Source organism: Ursus maritimus, unplaced genomic scaffold, assembly GCF_017311325.1.
Source record: "Ursus maritimus isolate PB19 unplaced genomic scaffold, ASM1731132v1 scaffold_16, whole genome shotgun sequence".
In the NCBI taxonomy this organism is placed as follows: Eukaryota; Metazoa; Chordata; class Mammalia; order Carnivora; family Ursidae; genus Ursus; species Ursus maritimus.
Genome location: NW_024424008.1, coordinates 63,375,189 through 63,402,447, shown reverse-complemented (window position 1 = coordinate 63,402,447; position 27,259 = coordinate 63,375,189). Strand labels below are relative to the sequence as shown.

At 45.6% G+C, this 27,259-nt stretch overlaps 1 protein-coding gene across 1 annotated transcript in view; it reads right to left on the bottom strand.

Annotated features, from left to right (window-relative positions):
- Positions 1–730: 730 nt before the first annotated feature.
- TRPC6 (transient receptor potential cation channel subfamily C member 6) overlaps positions 731–27,259 on the bottom strand; it is a 37,330-nt gene continuing 10,801 nt past the window's right edge. Inside the window, exons 4-13 of the mRNA XM_040630660.1 lie at positions 26,198–26,362; positions 21,096–21,312; positions 18,114–18,347; positions 15,919–16,183; positions 14,574–14,769; positions 13,681–13,884; positions 11,595–11,669; positions 4,938–5,021; positions 3,648–3,723; positions 731–2,683 (exon numbers count right to left, since the gene is read on the bottom strand). Of these exons, the coding sequence (XP_040486594.1) occupies positions 2,532–2,683; positions 3,648–3,723; positions 4,938–5,021; positions 11,595–11,669; positions 13,681–13,884; positions 14,574–14,769; positions 15,919–16,183; positions 18,114–18,347; positions 21,096–21,312; positions 26,198–26,362 (1,668 nt within the window). The 3' untranslated portion in view covers positions 731–2,531. The remainder of the gene's footprint in view (positions 2,684–3,647; positions 3,724–4,937; positions 5,022–11,594; positions 11,670–13,680; positions 13,885–14,573; positions 14,770–15,918; positions 16,184–18,113; positions 18,348–21,095; positions 21,313–26,197; positions 26,363–27,259) is intronic.

The window sequence follows — 27,259 nt, the reverse complement described above, 5'->3', positions numbered from 1 at the left end:
ACGCTTAATCATAGGAAACAGACTGAGGGTTGCTGCAGGGAAGGTGGGGGGGGGGAAACTGGGGGATGGGCATTAGGGAGGGCATGTGATGTGATGACACTGGGTGTTATATGCAACTAATGAATCACTGACCTCTACCTCTGAAACTAATAATACACTATATGTTAATTAATTGGATTTAAATTTAAAAAAATCAAGGCTCCAATTTTCTCATTTTTAAAATGAGGGTATTAACAGTGTTTTCCTCAAACAGTTGTTATCAGCATCGTGTTAGCTTAAGTTCAGTACTTCATGAAAAGCACCTGTCATGTGCCTGGCACACAGTAGAGGCTCAGTCAACATTTCTTACAGTTGTGTTAAGTCCCATTTCGTTATTTGGCTGCAAGCTCCTTGAGTTCAGACACTCATTTTTCATTCTTTTTAGTCCCTGGCAATGTTTTAAGCAGATAGTAGGTTCTGGTAGTTCATTGGCTATGCCTAGTAAAATCACCCTGAATCTGTGTTATTTCTCAGCTTTGGCATAAGGAGAAAAGCAGAGAGTAAAACTAGGCCTGGTCATACAAACACAGGGACTTGGTTTTGATTGGTGGTAGTAGGAGGTGTGACTGTGGCTCGGCCCTCACGGAGGACCCGCGTGGTCACAGTTAGACGTCACTGGGCTGCCCCAGCCTCCAGAAAGCACCAAATCTGAGAAGAGAAATATGGCAGAGAGAACAGGTTGGATAAATACATTTCAACAGAGGAATCACTTTATTTTTAAAGGTTAGGCTGACTGCAACATGAATACAGGATTTACAGCCAACGGGCCTGAGACTGACGTAGTCATGCTTGTGACCATCTCTGACAGACAGTATGCCTTTAATTAAGCTCTTGTTGCAATTTTCAAAACCTTTCTTAACATACAGTTGGTTTCTCTTTTCACGTTCCGATTGAAAGGAAATCAGAAGCGGGGCCGACTCAGCTGCCCTTGGAGGAGAACGTGCCGCCTGGAGGACCTACCAACACTCTGAGTCCCACGCAGCTCCCAACGGCGGTGTTTTACGGGGAGAGCTGTAGTCGTGCCTGTTGCACTTCCCAAAACCTTTATCTTGTCAGGTCAACCCGACTTTAAGACACTGGGGAGCGTGAGGATCTCTTCTCGATTCCCTGGAGTCGAGCCCCTTTGCGGCCCGAGCGCCCCTTGGCACGGAGGCCAGCCTCTGGCTCGCACAACACACAAGCGTTGTGGACACTGGATTATTTTAATGTGCTCATGGCGCCTTTGGTACGAGGCTCGTTTTTACAACTTCTGATTCAAATATTGTCACAAAACGTTTGAATGCACACCTTTTCTGTATTAGTACTAAACAACTTCTCAATAAATAATACCCACAAATACAAATCACTGGATGTAAAATTTCAGATGCATTTCCTGATCTGGTTACATAAAGCTTCTTTGATTTAAAGTAAGCCAACGTTGGGGCTAACTAGATTTTTGTGACCGTTTTATCTCTAGAATGAAGTTAAAAATTTGCATTTGAAGCCTCCCTTCGTTGAATTTAAAGCAACACGGGCAGTTAATGGCCAGAGTCATTCAAATGTTGGCAGTTTGTCGAGTCGCACAGATGAACATTCATTTCTCTCTGTGTCGTTTTAGATCCTGCCTCAAACCACCAGTAAGAACAACGCCTTTCCCTTTATACTCAATGCCAAATGTGGGAATTCCCCTGTAAATGCCCTCAGAAATGGCGCAAAACTACACTATCATTGGACGGAATCACCGCCATCATTTGTGACTTTGATACTTCTCCAATAAAGGGTTCTTATCTGGTCAATAATCTTTCAGGCACAGTAAAAAACCGTAACATAAAGAGGGGCTGAGAGTCTGTATTGGCTGCAGAAGACAACAGGACAAGCATTTCATACACATGTGTGTGAGCACGCACACACACACTCGCTAAACCATGTTTTCAGGACTCAGTAAAGGAAGCACTTTTTCACTGTTAAGTGTAACATTTTCAGCGAGATGAATCAGGAAGTTCAGGAAAGATTTAATGGCCTTTTGCACAGATATTCCCAATCATAGTCTGTGGGGGCCGAGCACAGATGATTCAACAGCTTTCTCCAAATAGCCATAGATCATCTTTCCCTAGGTTTCAGGGCTGGAAGTCACCATCACGGGAGCCATAAAGCAGGCAAGACGTTACCTGAAGTCACCTTTAAGGGAAATGCTGCACAGGGGATGTCCCCAGGCAGACAGGACACAGAATCACATCATCGCAATAGTTATACCCAAGAAAGCAGTTAATAAAAACAAGCATCAAACATCCGGGCACAATTTCCATCATAATCTGCAAACTTTAGCCTGAACAAAGAAATTCAATCACCAAAAATATTAAATATCAGGGTTTCCGAGGATGGGATGACTCAAGTTATCTTTGGGCTATTTTCTTGTTTAAAAGGTGGTCACGCTGGCACTTAAAAAAATAAATTGGAAAATAATATGGCTTCAAGTGGACAAATAAATACGATTTTTAAAGGAAGTCTTTGCATTATCTATTGCTTTCCTCTTGATTTGGTTCCATTGATAATTTCTCTTCAAGTTTTCTAATTAGTTCTGCTAGGTCTTCTGAATTCTGAGTTTTTTCTTCAAGGAGTTCATAACGGAGGCTTGAGATGTCCTGTTTAATTTCCTTCAGTTCCCCTTTGAAAAACAAGAATGATAGGGAGTCAACTGTAAATTCAGATGCAGAGAAACTAGGGGTCCTGGACCAGAATGAAATCAGTCCTAATTCCACACATATCTGTTGTTTTGATGAGGGAGCAGCAGGCTGGCTGAGGACAAAGCATAAGCGGACACCCCGCAACCACCCCACCCCCACTCCTGGGTGGGACCTGTGATGTTCCTCCAGGACATTCCCAACTATCTTCATGTTAATGCCTTGCTAGAGGGGAAAAACCACCTTAATTTGACAATAGCAAGGCCTCCAGTATCCTGAGTCTTCTTCGACATACATAGTATTTTCTCAACCTCCCTTCTTCCTTACCTTCCCCCAACCCCACAGTATATAATCAGCCTCCCCTCACAACCCGGGGCAGCAGCTCTTTCTGCCCACAGGTCCTGTCCCTGTGCTTTAATAAACCACCATTTTGCACCAAAGACGTCTCAAGAATTCTTTCTTGGTCGTCAACTCCAGACTCCACCCCACTGAATCTCACCGATATTCCAAAACCACATCAGTCTGAATCCTTTCAAAGGAAAAAACTTTCTAGCAGGGCAGGTTTCTATTTTCTCAGCTAAGCTTCTGGTGAATGAAAAGATTATAGAGAAAGAATTGTAACAAATGTCCTAAAGTAAAAAGGAGGCATTGGTGGCAAATGTTTGCAGGAGTTGGGGGCAACAGCCTTCTGCTCTTCCCAACCCCTTCCTCCATCTTCCCAGCCGCCCCCAGAAGCAAGAGTTACTTATGTAGCAAATGCCATCTGCCCCAACTGTGGACAATGAGCCCATTACCCTACACTCCTTAACAACAGTGATGACGGGGACCCGTCCTCTCTTCCCCTGCAGGCTCCCCCTCCCATCCCACTCCCTGCAGCTTTCCTGCAGCTCAGTCTCAGGCCCCACACCCTCCCTGAGCTCTGGGGTGGCTGGTCCCCGTTCAACTCACCTTCGTTCACTTCGTCACTCTCTTTATCTACCTGGGCTTGCAATACGTATCTTTTAATGAGCCTCTTCATAATTTTCTAGACCAAGAAAGGAGAAATCCATCTCAATTTTATGTTTATGACAAATCTCTCCTTTGGAGTAAGTGTCTGAGTCTTTTCTTCCTAAGGACGTTAGAAGTGAGGCTAACAAAGATTTGGATGATTTATCGGCAGGGAATGCGTACTATCACCAGATTATTAAAGCAATTTTTACGTTACTAGAGCCAATGACTCAGAAATTAATTCTTGAGAAAAGAATAGGTTTAGAGCAAACATCCACTCCTTGATGTTCGTTGCTCGTACTTAATTTGCAAAGTATAAGAGAAAAAAACACAGCCTTTCAGTTGGGGAGGTTAAAGGTGTGGATAGTACTGCACGTGGAAACTGGAAATTAAGCAAATGCACACTCCTTTATGTCTTTTGACCTCCTTTACCAAGAAATGTAATCTTGCTAGTAATTCGGGAATGGCTAGTTTCAGTGTAACAATGTTTCTCCGGTGAGAACGTTACCTTTACTCCACACTCTTCAGAGTAACAGGCTCTCAAATAAATATATATATTTATTTGAGAGAGAGGTACACAGAGGGAGAGGGAGAAGCAGACTCCCCGCAGAGCAGGGAGCCAGATGTGGGGCTTGATCCCAGGACCCTGAGATCATGACCTGAGCCAAAGGCAGATGCTTAATCGACTGAGCCACCCAGGAGCTCCATTAGTATTACTTATAACAGTAGGAAAAAAATCCTTCAAAGTCCAACAATAGGAAATTATTTTAATAAATTATCATATATTTGCACAAAAGAATACTATACACCCATTAAAATTAACAAGAATGTATGTTTTGTGAGGTGAAAAACTATTGTTATTTAAGTATTAACTCATTTATATAATATTGAAGTATATGTAAAATTATAGACATATAATCACCTGGCAGAAGATGACCAAAAGTAGTCCTTAAATCTCAGTGGTGGGATCTGAGGTACATTTTACTCTCTTCTGTATGTTTTCTGTGAGAGTAGACTTTAAAATGAACATGTAGATTCTAAGCTCTGGGATGCCAAAACGTCATCTATTTTATTTACTTACATATCTCCAGTACTTAGAAAGTACAGGCATATATGTGTTGTATTCATGCATTATTTTGATATTGAGAAAAACAACATAATAGGTCATTTGCATTTAACGAATCACATAGTTTGGGATTTTAAATATTACAAATAACTAGCCTTAGTTCTTTGAAAAAATATCATGCTTACCTGATACTGTCTTGGAGGATTATTGAAACTGTTTAACTGGAAATCTTCTGAGCTCCTTACACTTGATTGCTTACTATGCCCAAGCTGTAATTTGAAAAGAATTAGAAATTCTTCTTTTTCTTTTAAATAATGTGATGGTATTTATCAGTTACATATAGGAATTTGTTCGTTACATATGTACATTTTAATTTAATTTGCTTGACAGTCTGTCTTCCAAGATAAATCACAGGTGCCTGAGGTGAGCTCAGCCCCTGGATGGCTAATGATGTCTGAGGAGCCTCATGGACCTCACAAGAGCTGCCCTGGGAGTCACGCTTTATCCTTCCCCCTGTTCGTCTCGGACAGAGGAAGAGGCAAACACGCTGGGAAAGTAATGCTGGCCATCTCAGGAGTCCGTGGATAAGGGAGCCTCAGGCCCACATAAATGACCACAATGTCCACACCTCCAGCAGGGTGTGATGGGGTCCCGGACTAACACCAGGGTGCCAAGAAACAACTAATTACCGTATTTGAATTTTAGGGTCTGCATAGTATCACATTTGGGCAGTACTTTTCAAAAAGTCTATTTGGTTAACAGGCAAGTAAGACAGATCTAAAGCTACGGTAGTAAAGGTTATAAGGGACCCTATTACTAATCGCTAAGAGAGAGATTAAAGACACTCTGTATGGCATTTTCTAAAAAGAAAAACTGGTTTTAAAACGAAATAAGTAGGAGAACCTGAGCAAAACACAGTAGCTCCAATTTTTTTGTTTGTTGGTTGGCTGGTTTTCGGGTGTACAACTGTTTTCTAGGGGACAGGAAACTTCAAGACAATCTTCAAAGACAGCCATGGTTTATATTTCCCAATAACATCTAAGTAGCTCTAAGTAGAGCTCGTTGAGAATTAAATCCTTAACTTCAATGCTTTGATGCTTTAAATGGCCATGTGCTGAATGAGAACAGCTGGGCACACATGCATGCCTTGAACAAGGGCCCACGGCCCGTATGTCTACAGGCAGGCGCCGTGCTGAATGAGAACAGCTGGGCACACATGCGTGCATTGAACAAGGGCCCACGGCCCGTGTGTCTACAGGCAGGCACTGTGCTGTAGAGTCCGGATATCCAGTGAAGAGCAAAACGATTAGGATCCGGCCGTGTTATAAGGTAAGGCTGCTCAGGCCCATAAAATGCATATGCAAATCCCAAAATAGTATGTAGACAGCACACCTCTCCACGTAGCTATTTTTGCTCTCCTTTCGACCTCTCTGCAAGTGTCAGCAAAATATCCATTTTCTTAGTTTATATTAACTTTAAAAAACATGAAGACAAAATTATACCGTTGGCCAAATTTAGTAAAGAGAGTGGGTTCTCTGACAGAGCCCTTGACACAAACCTGAAGACTGAACTCAGGCTCTGCCCCAGGTGCCACGGAGCAGCAGGGGCACATGGAACTTTCTGCACTCAGTCCAACGATGAAGGGAGTGGTCCAGGGGACACCTGTGCTCCTTCAAGTCCTACTGATCTATGAGTTCATGAAATGAACGCAAACTTCAACTATATTTTTAGTAATGTAATCTTTAATATTTAATTTATTTAAAAAATATAGCTATTCCTTTATTTTTATGATGATACAATCTTCCTGGCTTTCACCCTGATTTACGCCGTAAGGGCATCATTACATGGGATGACTAGAAGGTCACTTTCATCCCCATCGACTATGACAAAGCATGCAGGGTGAGGACAGGTTCCTAGAGGAAAACGGTCCAGACAGCGGGAGGCTTTGTGCATCATGCCCCTGATGTATTTACCATCTGCTCATGAACACGCAGGGGGAGTGGGAGAGGAAGAAGCAGGCTCACAGCAGAGGAGCCTGATGTGGGGCTCGATCCCACAACGCCAGGATCACGCCCTGAGCCGAAGGCAGACGCTTAACCGCTGTGCCACCCAGGCGCCCCTCGTTTACTGTTTTCTAATTTAAGGGCTTAAATTTTTAAATGTTTGCTGTTCCCAGTTCCTGAAACACCCTTTGCCTGGCCGGCTGATTTGCTCTGCCTCACCCTTTGGGTTTTCGCTTCAAACCTAAGCTCCTCAGACAGCCTTTTCCTGCCCACCCCATGAAAAGGAGACCTTGAGCAAGTGAGGCCTTCTGTAACCCTTACAATGTTTCACAATGACAACTACTTTTCCACCGGCTTGTCTACATGCTCCTAGGCTCGAACAGGAGGGGGGACTTTGTTTACCTCATCCCAGTGTCCCCAGAGCCTGTGCCGCCCGACACAGGGCAGGTGCTCAAAACGCAACGGTTGCTGGATGAAGGAAGGAGTGCCCAGAAGCACTTCTCTGGGTCCCTGAAGGTTCCCTCGCTTTCTAGACCCCTTGCTCTATAAGACACGCACGATCTGGGTTCATCAAGCAGGTGACAGCTCGGCTACATGGTAAAGACACGTCTGAAACAGGAAGAACGAGTTTAGGGCACGAGGCAGATGCCCTGCCCTGGACGGCTTGGAAGAGGTGAAGTTCCGTTCACCTGAGAACGCGTATGGTCGCGGATGTTCCGGAGCGTAGGGGGTGAGCGACCGTAACTACAGCTACCGCGTGTTCATACAGTCACGGCACAACATACAGCGCCCCTCCCACCAGGGCATGCACTCCACGGGCGGAGCCCGGACTTTCTCAACTCCAACATTTCTGACCCTCTGGGCTGGCAGTTCCTTATTGTGGGGGCTTCCTGTGCCGTGTACAATGTCTAACAGCAGCCCTGGCCTCTACCCACTAGGTGCCTGTAACAGGTCCCCTGTCTGGGTGCGACAGTCACAGTGTCCCCAGGGATTACGAAGGCACCCTGAGGCGCTGGTAGTGAGGCGATCGAGACCACCCCTGGCTGGGAACCGCGGACACTGTTCAATTGTCTATGATTAAACACTTACAAATTCACTTGGATCCTTTTTATGTGACTAGCTCTTCTCTAAACCTGAAATATGAAACTGGATGCAAATATAACAACAAACTCTAATCAGTTTCTAATACATAGTAGGTATTTAATAGATACATGTCAAACAAGTCTAGGAAAGAAATGGTAAAATCAGGAGAAACTCCCTCAGCAGCATTGTCCCCTGGTGGCAGGACGCAGTAATGCAGACCGGCCGTCTGCAGCTGAAGTGGGGCTTCAGGAGGCGGCAGGAATGGCTTTCACCCTCAGGGATCCTGACGGGAGGATGCACCAAGAGTGGGGAGGAGGAGCTCGCAGACGCACTCCCCTTGTGAAGGAGCTGCCTATCGTCTGCATTGATACCACATTTCCTGCCTTCTTCATGCTTCCTCTGCGCATTTCCCAGTAATTAGCTTGATGTTAGCATTTAGCCGAAGGCTGGGAGCGAGCCAAGGAGCTCAGACTGTGCAGACACAGACAGGAGACACCCACGTGGCTGGGGCTTCTCAAGCCCCTGCTCTCCAATTGCGTAGATCTGAATTCGAATTCTGACTGCCATTTGTCTGAACTGAAACTCTGGGCCAGTTACTTCAGCTCTATATCCTCAGGGACTATTCCCTCCCTCCCAGAGGTAATTAAAGAGATAAGGTGTGTAGAATTCAGAGCTTGGTATACAGTCGGCGCCCTACAAGTGTAACAGCCATCCCTGTTGTACAGAAGGATAAATACCTCACGTCCACTGTGAGGACTCAGGCCTGTTCCATGTTGCATTTCAATCCAGTCGATGTTTTCCAGAGATACTCTGCTGAATATTGATGTTTACGGACGCGTCCATGACAGTCATTCAGGGACTGAAATGTTCTGTGCTTCCCACCCCAGATGAGCGTTAGGACATGCTAGGGCCTTATGAGAATACCCGCTTCCAAGCCCCACTGCCAGAGACCCGGAGAAGAGGACTGGGAACTTGCACGAAATCACGTGGAGAGGCCGCCTGGGTGACGGAGACGAACCAGAACCACCATGCTACATAATTATTTCATCAGAAGATTGACATGACGGCTGCTGACCTAATCAAAAGCTAAAGGACACAGTTCCTAGATATATAAGTAATAAACATAATCCCCACACCTCACTCAACCCAGTGCCGAGCGGACAGAAAATGCCGCCCTAACGTCTGTGCTCCGCGTCGGTCTACTGTGTTGGGCACGCGAGCGGCCCTCAAACCAAGTTGGGCGGGCTCTTTCCCGGAGTTTGGAGAGAGCCGTTATTCGAGAAGTAATTTGCACTCTGAGTTTACACAGGCATGCAGGATGGCAGAGAACCGACTTTACGCTTCCCTTTCAGACTGTATCTGGAAAGCTAACGCTAGCACTCCCCCCCCCCCCAGCTCAGTGACCTTCAGAGCTGCGGGGCAACAGCACTTTCATGTGGCTCAGATCACGGATTCCGCGGAGCGTCTGCAGAGCTGCGAAGACACTGCTGGTGCAGCCCGGCCTCTTTGATCCTCAAGGGGTCACAGAGAAGATCCAAGTGAAATGGAAACCTAACTGTTTTAGACGGAGACTTTATGGAAAAGAAAGCAAAGCCACACACATTGGGTAAGGAAGAATGAACCATGAGAGTTTGCCTTACACCTATCAGGGCCAAGTGTGTCCCAGTGGGAGTCCATCTCAGCAGCAATAGGCAAAAACGATTAGAAATACAGATGGCTGCTTTAAAAAGCATTCTCCCAGGAATCTAGTTAACTTATCAAGCAAAGACAAGGTATGTGCCCCAATTTTGGTTCATCACAAGCTTACACTGCCAGGAAAGTAAAGTAGATAGTTGTGTTACTTTCGTCCTCTAGGAATGGGACCAACTGCCAAGACCAAGTTAGAAGTATGAGATGTCTCCAGAATCGAGCTTCTGAGAGACAATGGGGCGTAGGAACAGGGGAGGCAGGAAAAGCTTCCAGAACCCAAGGCGTGGCTCTCCGTCAAAGAGCAGAGGGCATGAAGACTAAGAGAGTCGGCCAGGTGGACAGCGAGCTGAGCACAAAGATGGCCCCAGGAAGGGTCCTGCACCTGCAAGTCATGCCTGGGACCCAGCGTGTGGCTACTGCAGGAAAGCTGAGGGGCCCCAGAGGCGCTGGAGGCTGTCCGCTGATCACATGCCTTGAAAGCAGATATGAGCGGCACATCGCCACCATGGACAACAAAAAAACACACCAAAGGGTCTCTGGGCGGTTCAGTGGACATTAGAATTGACATTTTATTGATTCACGACTAGGGTCAGATACTACAGGCTCAGTATTGCTCTTAAAGAGTTTGCTTTAATCCAGGGTTAAAATAGGTGCTATTGGAAAGTGTAAGGTGATCCAGCCCTTCTTCAAAAGATATAAAATGCGGGGCGCCGGGGTGGCTCAGTCGATTGGGCACCTGACTCTTGGTTTGGGCTCAGTTTCCGACCTCGGGGACCTGGGATTGAGCCCCGTGTTGGGCTCCATGCTCAACACGGGACCTGCCTGGATTCTCTCTCCCTCTCTCTCCGCTCACCCCCCCCACATGCGTGTGTCTCTCTCTCGCTCTCTCCCTCTCTCTAAAATAAATAAACTTTTTCACGAAAGGATATAAAATGCATTTATCAGATGATTAAAATAAATTTTAATTTTCTACATTTTTGGAGAAAGTACAAAGAAAAGAGAGTTATTTGATTTCAGAGATCGCGCAGTTGCTATCATAAAGGAGAACAGGCATTTCGACTGCCCTGCATTTGCGCAGTGCTCAGTTCTCACGCCTGCCCCGCGCGCTCGGCACAGGTACGTCTGCGGTGCGCAGAGCCTCACCGAGTCCCTGGCGGTCCAGCAGGCCGGCTCCGCAGCTTGGCCCTCCCTAGCTGACAGGTGCGGATCGGGGACGGACAGCAAGCATGCTGCGGGGCCCGGAGGGGGTGAGACCCCAGTCTCCCGACCACTGACATCGACACTCCACCAGTACTTCCTCGCAGTCCGGTTTTGTTGCGGGAGGCGACGGACTTGGCTTGAAAACAAAGCAAAGCGGCCTCTCACGCGTCTGCGCCCCGCGGGTGGCCGGCGGCCCACTTCGAGCCCAGCACCGTCAGCAGCGGCTTGGCCCGGACTCGTCGGTCCGGTCTGAGAAGCGGCTGCGCTGGGGGGCGTGAGGCCGTCTCCTGCATGGACCACAACGAACCCCGGGAGACTCGCGGAGCCTCCCTCGGCGAGTCCTACCGGACGCCCTGCCCTTCTCTGGTGACCTCACGGATCATGCCCCTCGGCGACAAGCGTGGGCTGTGCCCCTACCGTGCGCATGCGCCGAGCCCGAAGCACACGCCCCCGCGGCTGGGAATGCTGCCTCTGCACGTGCGGAGCTAACGCACCGGCAGGGCTCGGGCTCCTCGCGACCGCTGCAGGTGCGTCCTGGACACCGGCCCTGCCGCGGGGACCCGCGTCCTACCCCCTCGGTCCCTAATGGGTTCCTCCACCCTTTCACTTCTTCCTTCCTTGCATCACGACTCCTGTATTTCATTACCCGTAAGTACCCAGAAATAGACGTCTGAGATCTGTCGTAAATATATACGCTGAGTATTTCCACCTCTCAATAACAGATTCTTTGAGGCTTTATTAAAATAGTTTACTTCTTTCATGAGTCTATTACCTGTTTCTTGAAATTGCATCTGAACGTTTGTCCTTTTCTCTGAAAACGTAAGTCTGGTCATATGCACGACTCTGTATTTTCAAATGTGATCTTACCTGTTTTTTGTCAAGTGGTAATTTTGAAAGGTCTTCATGACTTCCCAAAATTCCAAATTTCTTTTCTTCATTTCTCTTTTAAAAATAGATAGAAAAAAATAAAACTAAAAATAGATAGTAAAATGAGTACAATTGCAAAATTCTACATTTAGAATTTTAAAAAAAGTTCATTCTTTAGTCCATATTTTAAAAGCCAACTGGTCTAATTCTATAGCAAGGTTCAGGAAGAGAAACATGTTCTTACTGGGTTCTTCCCATTGGTGAGCACTTAGCAACTTCACCTGGACAATAAGTTCTAAGTTCTCTCAGGTTGCAGTTCCTTTTTTTTTTTTTTTAAGATTTATTTATTTATTTATTTATTGGGGGGAGGAGCAGAGGGAGAAGGGAAGAATCTCCCCACTGAGCACAGAGCCTGACCCGGGGCTCGATCTCATGACCCTGAGATCATAACCTGAGCTGAAACCTAGAGTTGGACGCTCAACTGCCTGAGCCACCCAGCCCCCCTCAGGTTGTAGTTCTGATTAGACCTGTAAATGACACACTTAAAAGTAAAGCGAGAGATGGGGCTCCTGGGTGGCTCTGTTGGTGAAGTGTCTGCCTTTGGCTCAGGTCATAATTTCAGCATCTGGGATGGAGTCCTGCATCGGGCTCCCTGCTCAGCAGAGAGTCTGCTTCTCCCTCTCCCGCTCCCCCTGCTTCTGTTCTCTCTCTCTCTCTGACAAATAAATAAATAAAATCTTTAAAAAAAAAAAAAAAAAAGGAAAGTGGGAAATTCCTGCCATCAACTCACTGAGTTCTAGATGTTAGACACTGGAGGAATCCAGCAAATGGTGTATTTCTCCAAAGATTTCACACAAATAGTATAATAATAACTACATTTAAAGAAGGCTTTATAATTCTCAAAGTCCTTTTACATATTTATTTCATTTTATCTTTATGATGTAGATGTAAATTCCCATAGTACAGTTGGAGAAAGTAAAGCTCAGAGAGCTTAGTATTTACTTGAGAATCCCAAGTGGTGAGTGGCAAAACAGAGCAGAAATTAGAATGGTTCTCTTTTCTCTCAGTGATCTTAGAATTGCAAGAAACTTTTACAACCATTTGGCTCAACTGTCCACTCACTGTAGGAAGGCCTTCTCAAAACTCCTAATATTGGTCATCCAGCATTTATTGATTGCTTGCCATGATGGGGAACTCACTACTTCACAAGAGAGCTCACTCTGTTAGATAGATCTTGTTATGATAAGTTTGTTTTTACACAGATCTAAAATTGAACTACATGCAACTTTTGCCCATTGCCTCTCTTCCTGTTTTTGAAGAGACAAAAAAGGCAAGTATACATCCTAGTCAAAATTGGGAGTTCTAAATATATTTACCTTGTTCCCCTTCAATCCTCCTTCTCTGGAAGCAACAGCCAGTTCCTTCCATTCCCCATCATATGACACCTTAGCCACACCTGTCCCCATGCCGGCCCTTCTCTGAATGAATCTATCTCTCAGTGGTCCTCCTGGGTGTAGAGGACTGCCCCCCCCCCCAGTTCTACACAACATCCCACCTGTGCCCGAAACACTTCTGAACATAGTACCCATTCAACTACATGCTCTATGTCTTTTATGGCTTCTCGAGATCGCAGTGCCGCACAGGATAACTCTCTCCGGTTAATACCCTTCGATCTTTCTTTCTTAAACTACTTAATGCCAAGCCTAGTCTCCCATATTACATGCGAGTAATTGATTTCTGAAGTTTTCAGTGTAGAAGTTAAGAGTCTGTGAAATTCCCCCAAATCAGAATCGGCTACTGATGCTTGACCATGCTGTGTGAATGGAAGGTGGGCTGGGAGCACGAGGCCACGGCAAACATGGCGTCCACTACAGATAATACATCATTATACTTAACATTTCGTGATTTTTTCCTGTATTCTTTTAAATAGGAAATGTCCAGTGAGCTCCTGTTAAACAGACACAAGCCAAAGGACCATGCTGTTTTGGGAATGACTGGACATGTCATCATGGACCACGTTGTAGTACGGTGGTTTTAATGAGAATAGTGTTTAAAAATATAATTTTAAATTATCAAGTTGAATTACCTTGTTCATCTCTGCATCCTCCTGGAAACCTTTCTTACGGCCCTGGAACATCTCAGAAATCCACTTTTTAAGTCTCAGTAAGAGATAAAACAGGGACTTTGGACTTGGCACCAGGTTGAAGGGAACAGGTAGAGTTCTTCCCTCCTCAAAGTAGGAAAACCAAAGTTTGGCCCTTGCGAATTTCCATTCCACATCAGCGTCATCCTATAAGAATACACAGGACAGTTCAGCAAAGAGGCGTAAACAGAACTACCCGGATTCTTCCAGCAACTTGTAGCCAGATGCCTGCAAACACTCTCGGTCCCCGAAGACCAGGCCAAGATTTGTTTTAAACGTTAAAGTTCTGCTCAGACACTCTTTCCAAAATCTGTCTGAAATTTTACCAGGCTTACAGAATGACGGATCTCAAAATGTGCTTATGTTTATAAATATCCTGAAAGATATAAATCTATTTTTCTACATTCTAAAAAAAAACACCATGAAAAATTATTCACTCTTTTGTTCTGCAGGAGATCATAAATTTGACCAACATTTCTGGAACAAAAACTTACTCTATCATTCTAAATTCAGGAAAGGGTCAATTTTGTACATCACTACAAACAAGATTTGGAGACTACTGGTATTTGCAAGCAATAATTTTTTTTAAATAAAATATAAATTCAAGGTGACATAGTATTTCTAAGGTTTTTTGTTTTTTTTTAAATAATGAATCAGACAACATTTCTCCAAGCGAAGAGTTAACATTTTCTAGATTACCAGCCAGACAAGTATATAAAACAGGCAAAGAACAAACGAGGAAAAGGACCCTGTATGTTCCCAACCACTGCTGAGTTGGTGCCTGGAATACATTAAAACATGGAGTCACAGAGCATACAAATGTACAGAAATTATACCTCAATTTCCTGGAAGGAACTGTTGATCATTGCAATTAGCATATTTAGCAAAACAATGACCATTGTGACATTATAGACTCCATAAAGAACATAACCGATGTTTTCAATGAATTTGTGATTATAGTTGATGACCACTGACTTCACTTCAGAAAGTCCAAAGATAGCCCAGAACAGTGTCTTAAAGCTCTCCTCCACTCTGGGGAAAAATAAAGAGAGAAAGGAGATAGTACAGTGTATAAATGACAATAATCCCATAATAAAATTGAGTTGATTTAGTGACTTTGCCAATTACTGGATATTCATGAGAAAATTCTTCACTTCTCTGAACCTGTTTTCTGTACAATGGGTACAATAACTTCCATCTCCCGGATGGTTGTAGGGTGAAGCACTCAGCTCAACGTGTAAGCACTTAACAAATGCTATCAACATAACTTCCTCGCCACAGACAGCAACATTCAAGCAATGCATAGCCTTGGCAATGGAAGTGTTAAACGTATTATTTAATAAAAATAATACAATTTGTTAGAGTCCTATTAGGTCTCCTGCTTATCTATACTTCTACTTATGTCTGATAAATAGGTAATAATAGTGTGTGTCTTAAGGAGCATAGGACAATGACGCTATTACCAAAATCACTGTCGAGTCTTGGGTAGGAATGTCAATGCTTTATGCGTAATTATGGACCAAAGCGAAGCCCCTCAGCTTAACTGAGCTGGTTTCATTTCTCTGATGAACTGCACTTGACAAGACGACGGCTAACAACAGTTTGTGCTTCAGTCGACGCTTCTCATTGTAACACGCACGACCTAGCACTTGAGTGATTGACCCTAAGCAGACGCTATAAAACACACTTGCGGCCGTGGTGAACCTAAGTGGAAACTCTCGTCACTGTGGATAACCTGGATCTTCTCAGTGATAGATCTCGAACTGGGCTAGGAAAGCAGCTGTCCTCCTAGTGCCCCAGGCGTCTGACGAGCAGGTCAGAGCGCAGAGGCTGGAGTCCGGGACCAGGGCTCCCGCCCCGGCTTTTCCATACGCTAGCAGCTACGCGACGTTCAGCAAGTTACTAGCTTTTCTGAGCTTCAGTCTCTCCTTTTTGTGGACAGAGACAGTACAGTGACGCGAGTGAGGTAAGATACCACAAGAACTGGCGCTAGAAACATCAGCTATTACGACTTCGTATTAGGAAGGTGCCTACGTTTTCGAGTTCTTCCAATTCATTTAAAAATCCTCCCGTTCTGCTAAAGAGAAACATCAACCCCCCCAGGGACACCTATGAACCCTGTTACGCTAACATCTGGTTAACCTGCGATCTCCACCCCCCCGAGCGTCTGCGGTCACGTACGTCGTGAAAGCTTCGTTTTGCTTTGCGCCGATGTAGTACGAGTAGAGGTTGAACATCCCGATCATGAAGGCCACGAACACCATGATGAAGATGACCATGAACTTGAAGATGTCCTTCACTGTTCTCCCGAGCGATATCTGCAGGGGCCCGAAGCTTTCGTTGGCTGGTAAAATATAAGCTATTCTTGAGAAACTCAGAACTACAGCGATTGCATAAAGACCTTCAGATATGATTTGAGGGTCAGAGGGGTCCCACTTGATCCTGGCTAGGAAAGAGCAAAGACAGAGTCATCATGAGTTTCTGGAAGTTGTTGACTCAGGTACTTCTTTTCTGCTTTGGAATTATAATTACATTAGGAAACACAAATCTGATGGAAATGGGATCTTTAAGCGTCGAGCATATTGAAGCTTCTGAATTATAAGAAAATGACCCTCCTGATTTGCTGGCAATTTTCCATAAAAATATAGCATAATGGTTAAGAGCTCAAGCTAGGGACTTGGTATCTGCAGAAATTCCTGTGTGTGTGTGTGTGTCTGTGCGTGCGTGTGCGTGTCCGTGAGCTGCTGCAGATTGCTTAAATTCTCTTACTTTTATTTTTGCATCTTTAAAAGTGAGTTACCACTCCTCCCTTTCTTCATCTACTTGAAAATTCAATAAGCCAACATACACTGGGTGTTTAGAACACGCTCGGCACTACACAAGGGGTGGTGTGTATTACTGAACCTTGAACTTATAATTACACTATAATGTAACCTGGAGCTTGCAAAATACTCACAGTTATTTCAACTTACTAGAAATAATTTTTATTGATCGCTCAAATAAATCTATTTTTCCCATAAAAATGTAGCAAGTATTCATTTTTTCATTTTTCTGGCATTATTATATTAGGTCATCAAAACCCAATTAAGAAGCCATTATGGGGGCGCCTGGGTGGCGCAGTCGTTAGGCGTCTGCCTATGGCTCAGGGCGTGATCCCAGCGTTCTGGGTTTGAGCCCCGCATCAGGCTCCTCGGCTGGTAGCCTGCTTCTTCCTCTCCCATTCCCCCTGCTTGTGTTCCCTCTCTCGCTGGCTCGCTCTCTCTGTCAAATAAATAAAATCTTAAAAAAAAAAAAAAAAGAAACCATTATGAAGAAAAATGCAAAACAATGTGTAAGAAAGAGGAAAAATAGGATTCTATTTGCTTATTTGCTGGGAAGTGAAATCAGGAAGGGATACAAGAAACCAGTAAAAGCAGTTTCCTGTTTTATAGTAAGTCTATGAGTACAATGCATAAATAGATAACTGTGACTTTTTAAGATTCTGTATATTAAAAATGTGCTAACCATTAAAATAAATACTAAAAAATACTAATACAGAGATCTCTATAAGACACAGCCAATAAACCCAGAAATGTGAGCTGTTCGTTAACTGACTTAAAACAAGTATTGAAAAGTGATCCCACCTCGGGGTTCTGCAAGGAGGGACCTCCCCTAAGCACCCACTGAATCTGTTTCCATCCTGACTCCCCTTCCTCCTGGGGGTGGAACACCTGTTCTGGTTGCTACCCTGGGAGGGTGGATAACTGAGCATATGGGGTTCAGCTCCATCCTCCTTTTCCTGGGAGTCCTTGTCTGCTCCCCCATGAAGGCATTTCACACCACCTCACACCTGCTGCCCTGTCCACTGCTGTCTGGAGACCCAAGGACACTTCTGCCTCATTCTGGGGGTGACTGTACTGAGCCCGTGGGCTAACAGACTCAGACCCCGCTCGTCCAGCCTGAGCTTGGTCCGCACAGGATGCTGGGATCTGGCCTCACAGCTTTGTTTTTCTGATCGAGTTCGGAGCCTGTTTGGGGAAGAGTGCTGCGACTTATGAGCAGCTCCCCAGGGATTCTACCGTCCCTGCGGCCCCATAGTTTAGTGTCTTAGATGGAAGTGATACTCAGACATGGGCTGTCTGTAATAGACACAAAGAAACACAGTCTAAGACAAATGGCAGGCGTTCTCAATGGCGGTTTGCCAACTGGTCCAGGAGAGAAAGGGACAGGGTTCTTGTGATTCAGAGGTTTCCAGGAGAAAGACCGAGGGCAGGAGCTCAGAGCTTCTGCAGAAGCCAGCAGTTCTGTGAGAACTGAGTCGTAACCGAGCTCCGACTGACTCTCTTTTATCGGAAAACTGCATTTTTATTAACTGACATTGCGCACCACAGACTCACCCAAGTTGTAATATCTCACATTGTCTCCCAGTGTGACTTTGGTCAAGTCCTTCAGAGTATCATTCGCATCAACGATGCGCTGGGCTTTGGAAGCGTGCCAAAATGCCATGAATCTTGCGATGAACGATGCCGCAAAGATCGCTAACATGCCAAAATCAAGCATATTCCACAACTCAAACAAGTACTCCTTGGGGCCCTCCGTCCAAATTTCTTTACATTCGGCCCATATCATGCCTGCATCGGAAAGGGGTTAAAACAGATCCAATTCAATTTCATTCTGGCCTTAGCGCTTCAGTAAAACAAGTTTGAAAGGTCTCAGCCTCACATTCGAAACCCGTCAAAATCTGGCCACACCCCACCCACCCACCCCTACAGATCTCAGTCCAGCCATAGTGGTGGGTCACCGGAAGGCAATCCGACAAAGATTAAGAGTGCCCAAACAACAATCTTTATTTTTTTATTTCTTAAGTGGTCTCTACGCCCAGTGTGGAGCCCGACTCGGGCCCTGAACTCATGACCCTGAGATCGAGACCTGAGCTGATGGCAAGCATTGGTCCTTCACCGACTGAGCCACTCGGGCACCCCATCAAGCCACAATCTTTAATCCGCTGATTCTGTACATGTAAGTGCACTTAAAAGACGTCCAGGGGCACCGGGCTGGTAAGGTATGCTGACTCCCTGCTCAGGAGACTGCCCCTCCCCCAGTTGTGCCCGCTCATGCGCTCTCTCTCTCTTTCAAATAAATAAAATCTTAAAAAAATAAAAAAACACCTGAGCTGGACACTTAACCGACTGAGCCATCCAGGCGCCCCTAAAAGTAGCACGAACTCTTAAAGAAAAGTTTAATAATAATCATAATTATCTGAAATGTATTAGACACACACCCTATGTGCCAAGCACGGTGCTACGTACTTTATATATACTGACACACGCACAAAACCCAGCATGTGGGCGGGTAGTTTAAGGAGACAAAGGCCAGGTCCAAATGACCATTCTTATTTTACATCAAACGCTCAGTGAAATGTAATTTATTTCTCATAGTTCTATGGTATCTGGTAAATGTCACTTAAATTAGAAAAGAAATAGGGACAGATCAAGCTCTCCTTCTCTCTCTAAGGTGATGCAGCACACCTGCTAAGCCCCCATCCCTATTTCTCCTGCGAGCGGGCGTTCTAGTATTTAGTGGACATCTTCACCTGAAAATCCCACGGGCGCTCAAAGCCAACCACAACCCAGACCTTTTCATGCTGCCAGTGCCAAGCAGGACCGTCCCTCCGTCCCTCCATCCCTCCGTCCCCCTCCCCCCAGAGAAGCATAGCCACCACCCAGCGATCCCAGGTGGAGTCCATACCGCTCCCTCTGTGTGAAGAGTGCACTCCTCCTGCTTCCTCAAGGCCTGAGTCCCTGCCTTCACCCGACTGGGGTGGGGGAGGCCGCAGCCTTCTCTCAGGCTCGGACTCACTCCCACCTCTCAGCTGCCGTGACCTTGCTAAGATGTGGTGGCACCGTGTCGCCAATGCTGGAACCCACCACCCACCGTTAGCCATCTCGCCACCCCTGCCTTCCAGGGCACCTGCGCTCCAGCGGGGCCCCCCTCCTGACCCGCACCTGCGCTCCAGCGGGGCCCCCCACCTGACCCGCACCTGCACTCCAGCGGGGGGCCCCCACCTGACCCGCACCTGCGCTCCAGCAGGGCCCACTACCTGACCCGCACCTGCGCTCCAGCGGGGCCCCCCTCCTGACCCGCACCTGCGCTCCAGTGGGGCCCACCACCTGACCCGCACCTGCGCTCCAGTGGGGCCCACCACCTGACACGCACCTGCGCTCCAGCAGGGGCCCCCACCTGACCCGCACCTGCGCTCCAGCGGGGCCCACTACCTGACCCGGACCTGCGCTCCAGCAGGGCCCCTCTCCTGACACACACCTGTGCTCCAGCAGGGGGGGGGGCTCCTGACACGCACCTGCCCTCCAGCGGGGCCCCTGGCCTGACATTTCAGGTGTGCTAGGGGCCGTCCTAGCTCCACAGCTTCCCGTGCAACGGTTCCAAGCCTTGTGGTGTCCTTACCCCCCAAACACTCAGTCTGTGAACACTGCCTTATCTCCAAAGTCTTAGATGGAAGGTACTGCCCGGGGAGGCCTTCTCTGCCCTTTCTACATCCCACCTCATTCAGACTTAGATGCCCAATCTGTGTATGTTCATATTATCCTAATAATGTCTCAATTATAATATTTGTCATGGGGTGTCCGTTATTGACTTACATATTGACCTGACCCCCACACTTAACTCCCTTCCCTGCAAGGGCTCTGCCTCATTCACCTGGGTACCCTCCTTACCTAACAAAGGCACTGCCTAACCACTGAAGTTATTTGTTCATAAACATCCGATTGAAATACCTGTCTCCTTCGCATTATATTTGACAACAAGCCGCGTGTACGACTGCTTCTCAAGACAGTGCAGTGATTCGGCTTTCTCTGGGCCTCACTTACTTGGGATCTAAAGCAAACACTGTAAAACAGATGTTAGTGTGACGCTACGGACTGACGTTACGGACTGAACCGAGGCACAGAGACCGTGTGATCTAAGGCACGTACAGTGCTTTGAACAGTTCAGTGCAGAGTAGCTGTTCAGTAAATGCGAGTGACTATTAGCTCACTTCCTACTAAATCGCAACATGTTTTTAATCTGACATCCCAAAATACGAATAGCATTACTTCCTCACTGGCCAGATCTAACACCATCCTACTGTCCTCATCTGGGTTTTTCTTGGGAACTTAAGAAGCACGTGGTGTGTGAGAAGGCTGTGCACCTGGTGCTGGACCCAAGATCACCGCACTTCAACAGCACACAGAAGACCCCGGTGGGTGCTGGGTGCACCGCATCACGGTGGACACGTCCGTGCACCTGATGTGCGAAGGGTCAGCCTCGGCCGGTCCAGCTGTGAGGCCGCACACGCACACACATGACAGAATACCGGTGTTTACCTATTACCCAGGATATAATGAGCATCTCCATCCACGAGAAGCAGGACGTCTTCATCCTGAACAGCTGCTTTGCATTATCTGTGCTGGTTTCATTGGGAAGGAGTTTGGTGCCCTCGAATCTGTCAGCTGCGTTCATGACTAGCAGTCCCAGAAAGATGGTAAAGGAGGCGGCATGAGCCACGAACTTCATGAACGGTCCGCGCATGATCTTTCCCATCTGCCACGAAACACCCCGAAAGAAAATCTTAACTTCGTTTCGTACACTTTGCAAAACACACACGCATATACACAAGCACAAATATCGCTGTATTCCAATGTTCTCCCAAGGTCATTATGTATATTTAGGTAACTGATAGAAGAATAATAACTCTTTATGCTGTCTGAAGATGTTGGTCATATCCCTCATCTGCATATGCTGATATTCTGGATTTATAATTCAATCGGTTCACTTTTCTGTTCAATGATTCTTAAGTTCTTAAAATATAACACTGACAAAATAATATTTTAAGACAAAAGGCAGAGCACAGGATCATCATTTTTTATTAACAGCAAACTAATGAAGCGGGTATGAAGTGTTGAAGAAGCAGAAGTGAAGGTCTGGAGCCGAGTCGACTTTGCACTGGTCGGTATCTGGCCTGCCTGCCGTCCTCGCAGGCGTCTGTCAGTGACCCCAGCGCTCGTGACGCCGCGCAGGTGTTCTGCTGACCAGAGCAGAAGCATAAACACCGAGACCTGGACAGCAGGCAGCTCCCATGAGGTACTCGGAACGCTGTCCTGGAACGACGCTGGGTTGAAAGCCCAACCTGCTAACTTGGGGCTCCAGGTTCACTCCCTCATGAGCTGAGTGGCAATGAGTAAAGTCCTAAATGATGTGCAAGTCAGACTCTTCACGTGACATACGGAGGTGGTCAAAGCTCCTGTGAGTGCAGGATGAGTTTCCGTGCGAGATGCACGAATCCTCAGCGGGCAGACGGGCGGTGTGCGTCCGGATGAGTCTCAAGGGCTCTGCATCCCCCGAAATGCTGAACGACTCAGTATGCACATGCAGTCCTTCTGCGGAGAGGGCTCATTCTTTGAACGATTTTCAACTGGATGTGTTACAACAGAAAAGTGTGTGAATTAGTATCACCAACACCTAGCCAGCACTTGCCTGTGCCAGGAATGATTTCAGGGCTTTACTCTGTTCACTCGTGTCACCATGACAACGTCTGAGGGCAGGTGCCGCTGAAATGCCCGTGTAGACGTTGACGAATGTGAGGAAGGGAGATCTGGAAACTGGCCTAAACGTCACTCAGCTCCCAAGTGGTGGAGCGGAAAGCAGGCATTCTTGTTTCACAGTCAGCGCTTCTGTTTGGTTTGCAAACAACTGCATATTTTTCACTAAAGTACAGAGATGTGGCGATTCTTCGAGGACAAAAGAAGGTTCTTCTCATATTGAAAAAAGCTAAAAGCTGTATTGAAATCAATATTCTCGGGGCGCCTGGGTAGCGCAGTCGTTAAGGCGTCTGCCTTCGGCTCAGGGCGTGATCCTGGCGATCCGGGATCGAGTCCCACATCAGGCTCTTCCGCTATGAGCCTGCTTCTTCCTCTCCCACTCCCCCTGCTGTGTTCCCTCTCTCGCTGGCTGTCTCTCTGTCACATAAATAAATAAAATCTTTAAAAAAAAAAAAAAAAAAAAAAAGAAATCAATATTCTCTGTTCCTACAAACCTTACTTGTCTGTGTTTCTCAAAATCATAAAAGTTAAAGCTGAAATAAATCATACAGTTTAGTCCCTTCTCTCTTTTTTTAAAAAAGATTTTATTTATTTATTTGAGAGAAAGAGCACAAGAGAGAGCAGGAGCGTGTGAGTGAGCACGAGCAGGGGTGAGGGGGTCAGAGCCCCACACGGCGCTCGATCTCACGAGCCTTCAGATCTGGTGCACGACCCAGGTGCCCCCATATCCTCTATTTCTTTTTTTTTTAAAGATTTTATTTATTTATTTGACAGAGAGAGAGACAGCGAGCGAGAGAGGGAACACAAGCAGGGGGAGTGGGAGAGGAAGAAGCAGGCTCATAGCGGAAGAGCCTGATCTGGGGCTCGATCCCATAACGCCGGGATCACGCCCTGAACCGAAGGCAGACGCCCAACAGCTGTGCCACCCAGGCGCCCCCCCATATCCTCTATTTCTTATTACAAATCATTGAGAGTTGTTTCTCTGTAAACTAAGGGAGATTTTGGTACCATTCAGTGGACTTCATTACCCGTTTCAGTAAAATTTGTCATCTATATATATAGACTGTAAACAAATTTCTAAAAATAAAAAACCTGTAAAAAGGGGACTTACTAATTGAATAAGGTGAATAATTAATGCACCCGACAAATATTTGAGGGTAAGTGTTGAAAGAAACACTTGGCTTTGGATATTATGTATTATACTTTTTTCAAGTATTTATTGATGACTAAATAGCTAACTGCCAATACCAATAGGAACAGAAAAGGTTGAAGCGATCTCTGACTGACGTATTTCACTCAGCATAATGCCCTCTAGTTCCATCCACATCATTGCAAATGGCAAGATTTCATTCTTTCTGATGGCTGAGTAATATTCCATTGAAGCAAGACAAGTCAGTCAGAGAAACACCAATACCACGTGATCTCACTCATATGTGGAATTTAAGAAATAAAACATGAACACAGGGGAAGAGATGGAAAAATAAAATAAGATGAAAACAGAGAGGGAGGCAAACCATGAGAGACTCTAAACTACAGGAAACAGACTGAGGGTTGCTGGAGGGGAGGTAGGTGGGGGATGGGGTAAGGGGGGATGGGTATTAAGGAGGGCAAGTGTTGTGATGAGCACTGGGTATTGTATGCAACTGATGAATCACTAAACTATCTCTGAAACCAATACATTATATGTTAATTGATAAAACATTTTCTAAAAAAGGTTGAAGCTAGCTTAAGCTAAAATGATTTGAAGTCACCACTCGACCTATTTTTATGGTAATGATCATAAAACATATTTGGGTTATGGTGGAAAAAGAAAACAAGTAAAGAAAAAACTTCTGCAAGAAGAAAGGAGACTTGAAGCAAGAAAACCAACTTTATACAGATACAGGGGCTCTGTAAGGTGCACAAGTTGCGATCTGGTCTGGCTTAGCTCTCATGGATGTGTTGGAAACTGTTCAGTATTTAAAGTAGAATTTTTTTTAAGTAGGCTCCCCACCCAGCATGGAGCTCGGTGCAGGGCTTGAACTCACGACCCTGAGATCATGACCTGAGCTGAAATCCAGAGTTGGATGCTTAACCGACTCAGCCACCCAGGTGCCCCTAGTATTTAAAATAGTGTTTTAAATAAAAGCATTAATATAGCTTAAGCAATATTCCCCCATAACCTGTAAATGATATTTATGTTCACTGCTAAGGGAAAAAACTGTGAAAACCGATTTTATCATCATACTCCAAAGGCTAAATAACAGGCAGTAAAATAGATTTTAGATTAAAAAAAAAATCTTGGTAGTGTCCTTTTAATTTGATTATTTGCCTCAGGGTTCATAAATGAGGATGGAAAAGAGACTCCAGCAAAGAAACATGGCCAGAGAAGAAGAAATAGTAAAGGAAATCCGCTTCATGAGGATTCAGTCGAAATCTAAGAAACTCTAAGGACTGCCACAAATAGTGTCTTGTCAGGACACCCAGCCTTCTGGAGGCATGAGTCTGAACTCACTGGATGTGGGGAAGGACAATCATTCTGTTTGGAAAGTTACTACCATTGAACTGATCACAGAGTAATCAGGGAGCGAGGGTGATTCAGGACACCCCGTCCCCGCTCACTCAGTCGGCTTCAATCTCTGGACACTCGGGAGGGTAAGGGACGAAGAGAACACCACATACACAGGTGTGGCCCGTGCGGCAGAAAGGACAATTCAGAATTTCTGTTTCAAAGTGAAATCTGCCATCCCTGTGACAAAGGGAAGAAAAGAAAAATTACAACTCTCTAGAAGATCTATGCTACTAATTTCTCATTCTAGTAAATCTCACTCTTTTCATCATTTATGTTTTACTTATAAAAGCTCAATTTGAGGGCCTTATATGTTTTAAGGAAGAAGACCCATGATGACAGATTCCACCCGAGGGGAAAACACTCCATTTCCGGCAGCTCCCACCATTGCCCCGGAAGGCATTCTGTCGCCAGGACCCACTTAGAAAGGTCCCTTTGAGCCAACGCATCAAATTCGTAACCAAGTAACGAGAAGACAGCACATTGGTCATGGGACACAGGCGTTTGCGTCCACCTGCCACAGGTGTGGAAAACGAGCACGCCCGTGTGAAGAACAGCGAGGGTGCGAACGGCGTTTCTAGGTGGCACGTGGACGGTCCGCACACATCCTAGCCACACAGCTGCAGGGTTAGTGCAGTCTGACTCTCAGAGCTGAGACAGACATTCCAGAAGCGTGGCTTCACAAACACGAAGAATAGGATTGCTGACTGAATCCTGTGCCTGCTCCCGGCACGACCGGTCAACCGTACTCCAGACCGATCTGTCACACTCGGGAAAGGCGGGTCCATCTGAACACATGATTTCCACCAAGGTCTGGGAGACGGATTTTGCTGTCCCGGTACTGTACGCTGCCCCTAAAATAAATACTCCTCACTGACACAAGCGTCACATCAGTGTTTACACGATTCTTCTTTACTTAAAATAAGATTTATCTGGTCATTTAGCCAAAATAAATACAAGAAAAAGCACTTCCATCTCAAACTTTGCCAGAGGAGGAGAAAAAGACAAAAAAAAAATTTATCTTTTAGGGTTGTATTTGAAATATCTGCTCAACGCATACTATGACCTCATTAAAATGTATAGAAATATATGAATAGACACGGAGGGGATGGAAAGGAAATACACGGAACAGTAACTCGGTCTTCTTTCTCAACTCAGCAGTGGTGGTATTATCCATTTTTCCCCTCTATTTCCTATAGCAAATAGATGTTATTTTTATAATGTTAAAAACAACACTATTATTTCAGCCCAGCTGAGACTTCCATGAAATTTTCACTGGGGAGACAGAATTTTGCAGCTGGACAGACCTCTGGGAGACGGCGCACACTTCCAGACATACCTTGCTGCAGGGAGCAAACCAGTAGATGAGAGCCAGGAAGGGCAATCCGACGGCCACCGCAAGGACCACCAGAAACTTCACCGCCATCGTCTGCTGCCGTAGACCGGACAGGTTCTCGTACCAGATGGACAGAAGCTGCTGCTGACAGTTCGGGTGCGCCACAAACTAGCAGGGAAGCGACACATTGGATCAGAGAAAAGTTCATCAACTCCCTTCTCGTGTTCTACTGTTTTGTTCTGGGTCCCCGACGAAAACACTGTTAGAGATAAGAACTACCGTAACACATCTAGTCGACGGGCATCGAGCAAGGCGCAGGAGGCTCCAAATTATACAAACGTGAAGAGTCCAATCTATCAAACTCTTCCTTTATGACTGATGGGCTTTCTTCAAAAGCATAGAAAAATTTCTGAAATTTAATATTATAAAATGATTCATCAATACTTTGCACAAAGACTCATATTGTTTTTTCCATCTTGAAAGAGTGATATAAAGATCCCATTGGGCCCAGATGTTCAAATCCTTTTTTTTAAAAAAGCACACCACTGGGGCGCCAGGGGGGCTCAGTGGGTCAAGCCTCTGCCTTTGGCTCAGGTCATGACCTCAGGGTCCTGGGATCAAGGCCCATGTCGAGCCCCATGTCAGGCTCTCTGCACAGTGAGGAACCTACTCCCCGCTTTTAAAATCTTTAAAAAAATAAAAATAAAAAAGCACATCACCTTTTCTGCACTGACCTGCAATGCTACACCTATTTACTCCCACTTGTATATGGGTCCGTTTCTGGACTGCCTATTCTATTCCACTGACATATTTTTATTTCTGTGCCATAAACTCTTCCAATTAAGAAAACTTTATAATTAAATTCTACTTGTTATTTTTCAGAATTTTTTATTCTCACATATTTATTTTTTATAAATGAATGCCACATATGACAGAGGTCAACATTATTTGATATACAAAAAGCAATAATGTGAAATAAGAATTGATAAAAAATATTGAAAGGTTAGATAAAGGAATTATTAATGCTTAAGGGTGGTTAACCTTGAAGATAATTAAAACATGATA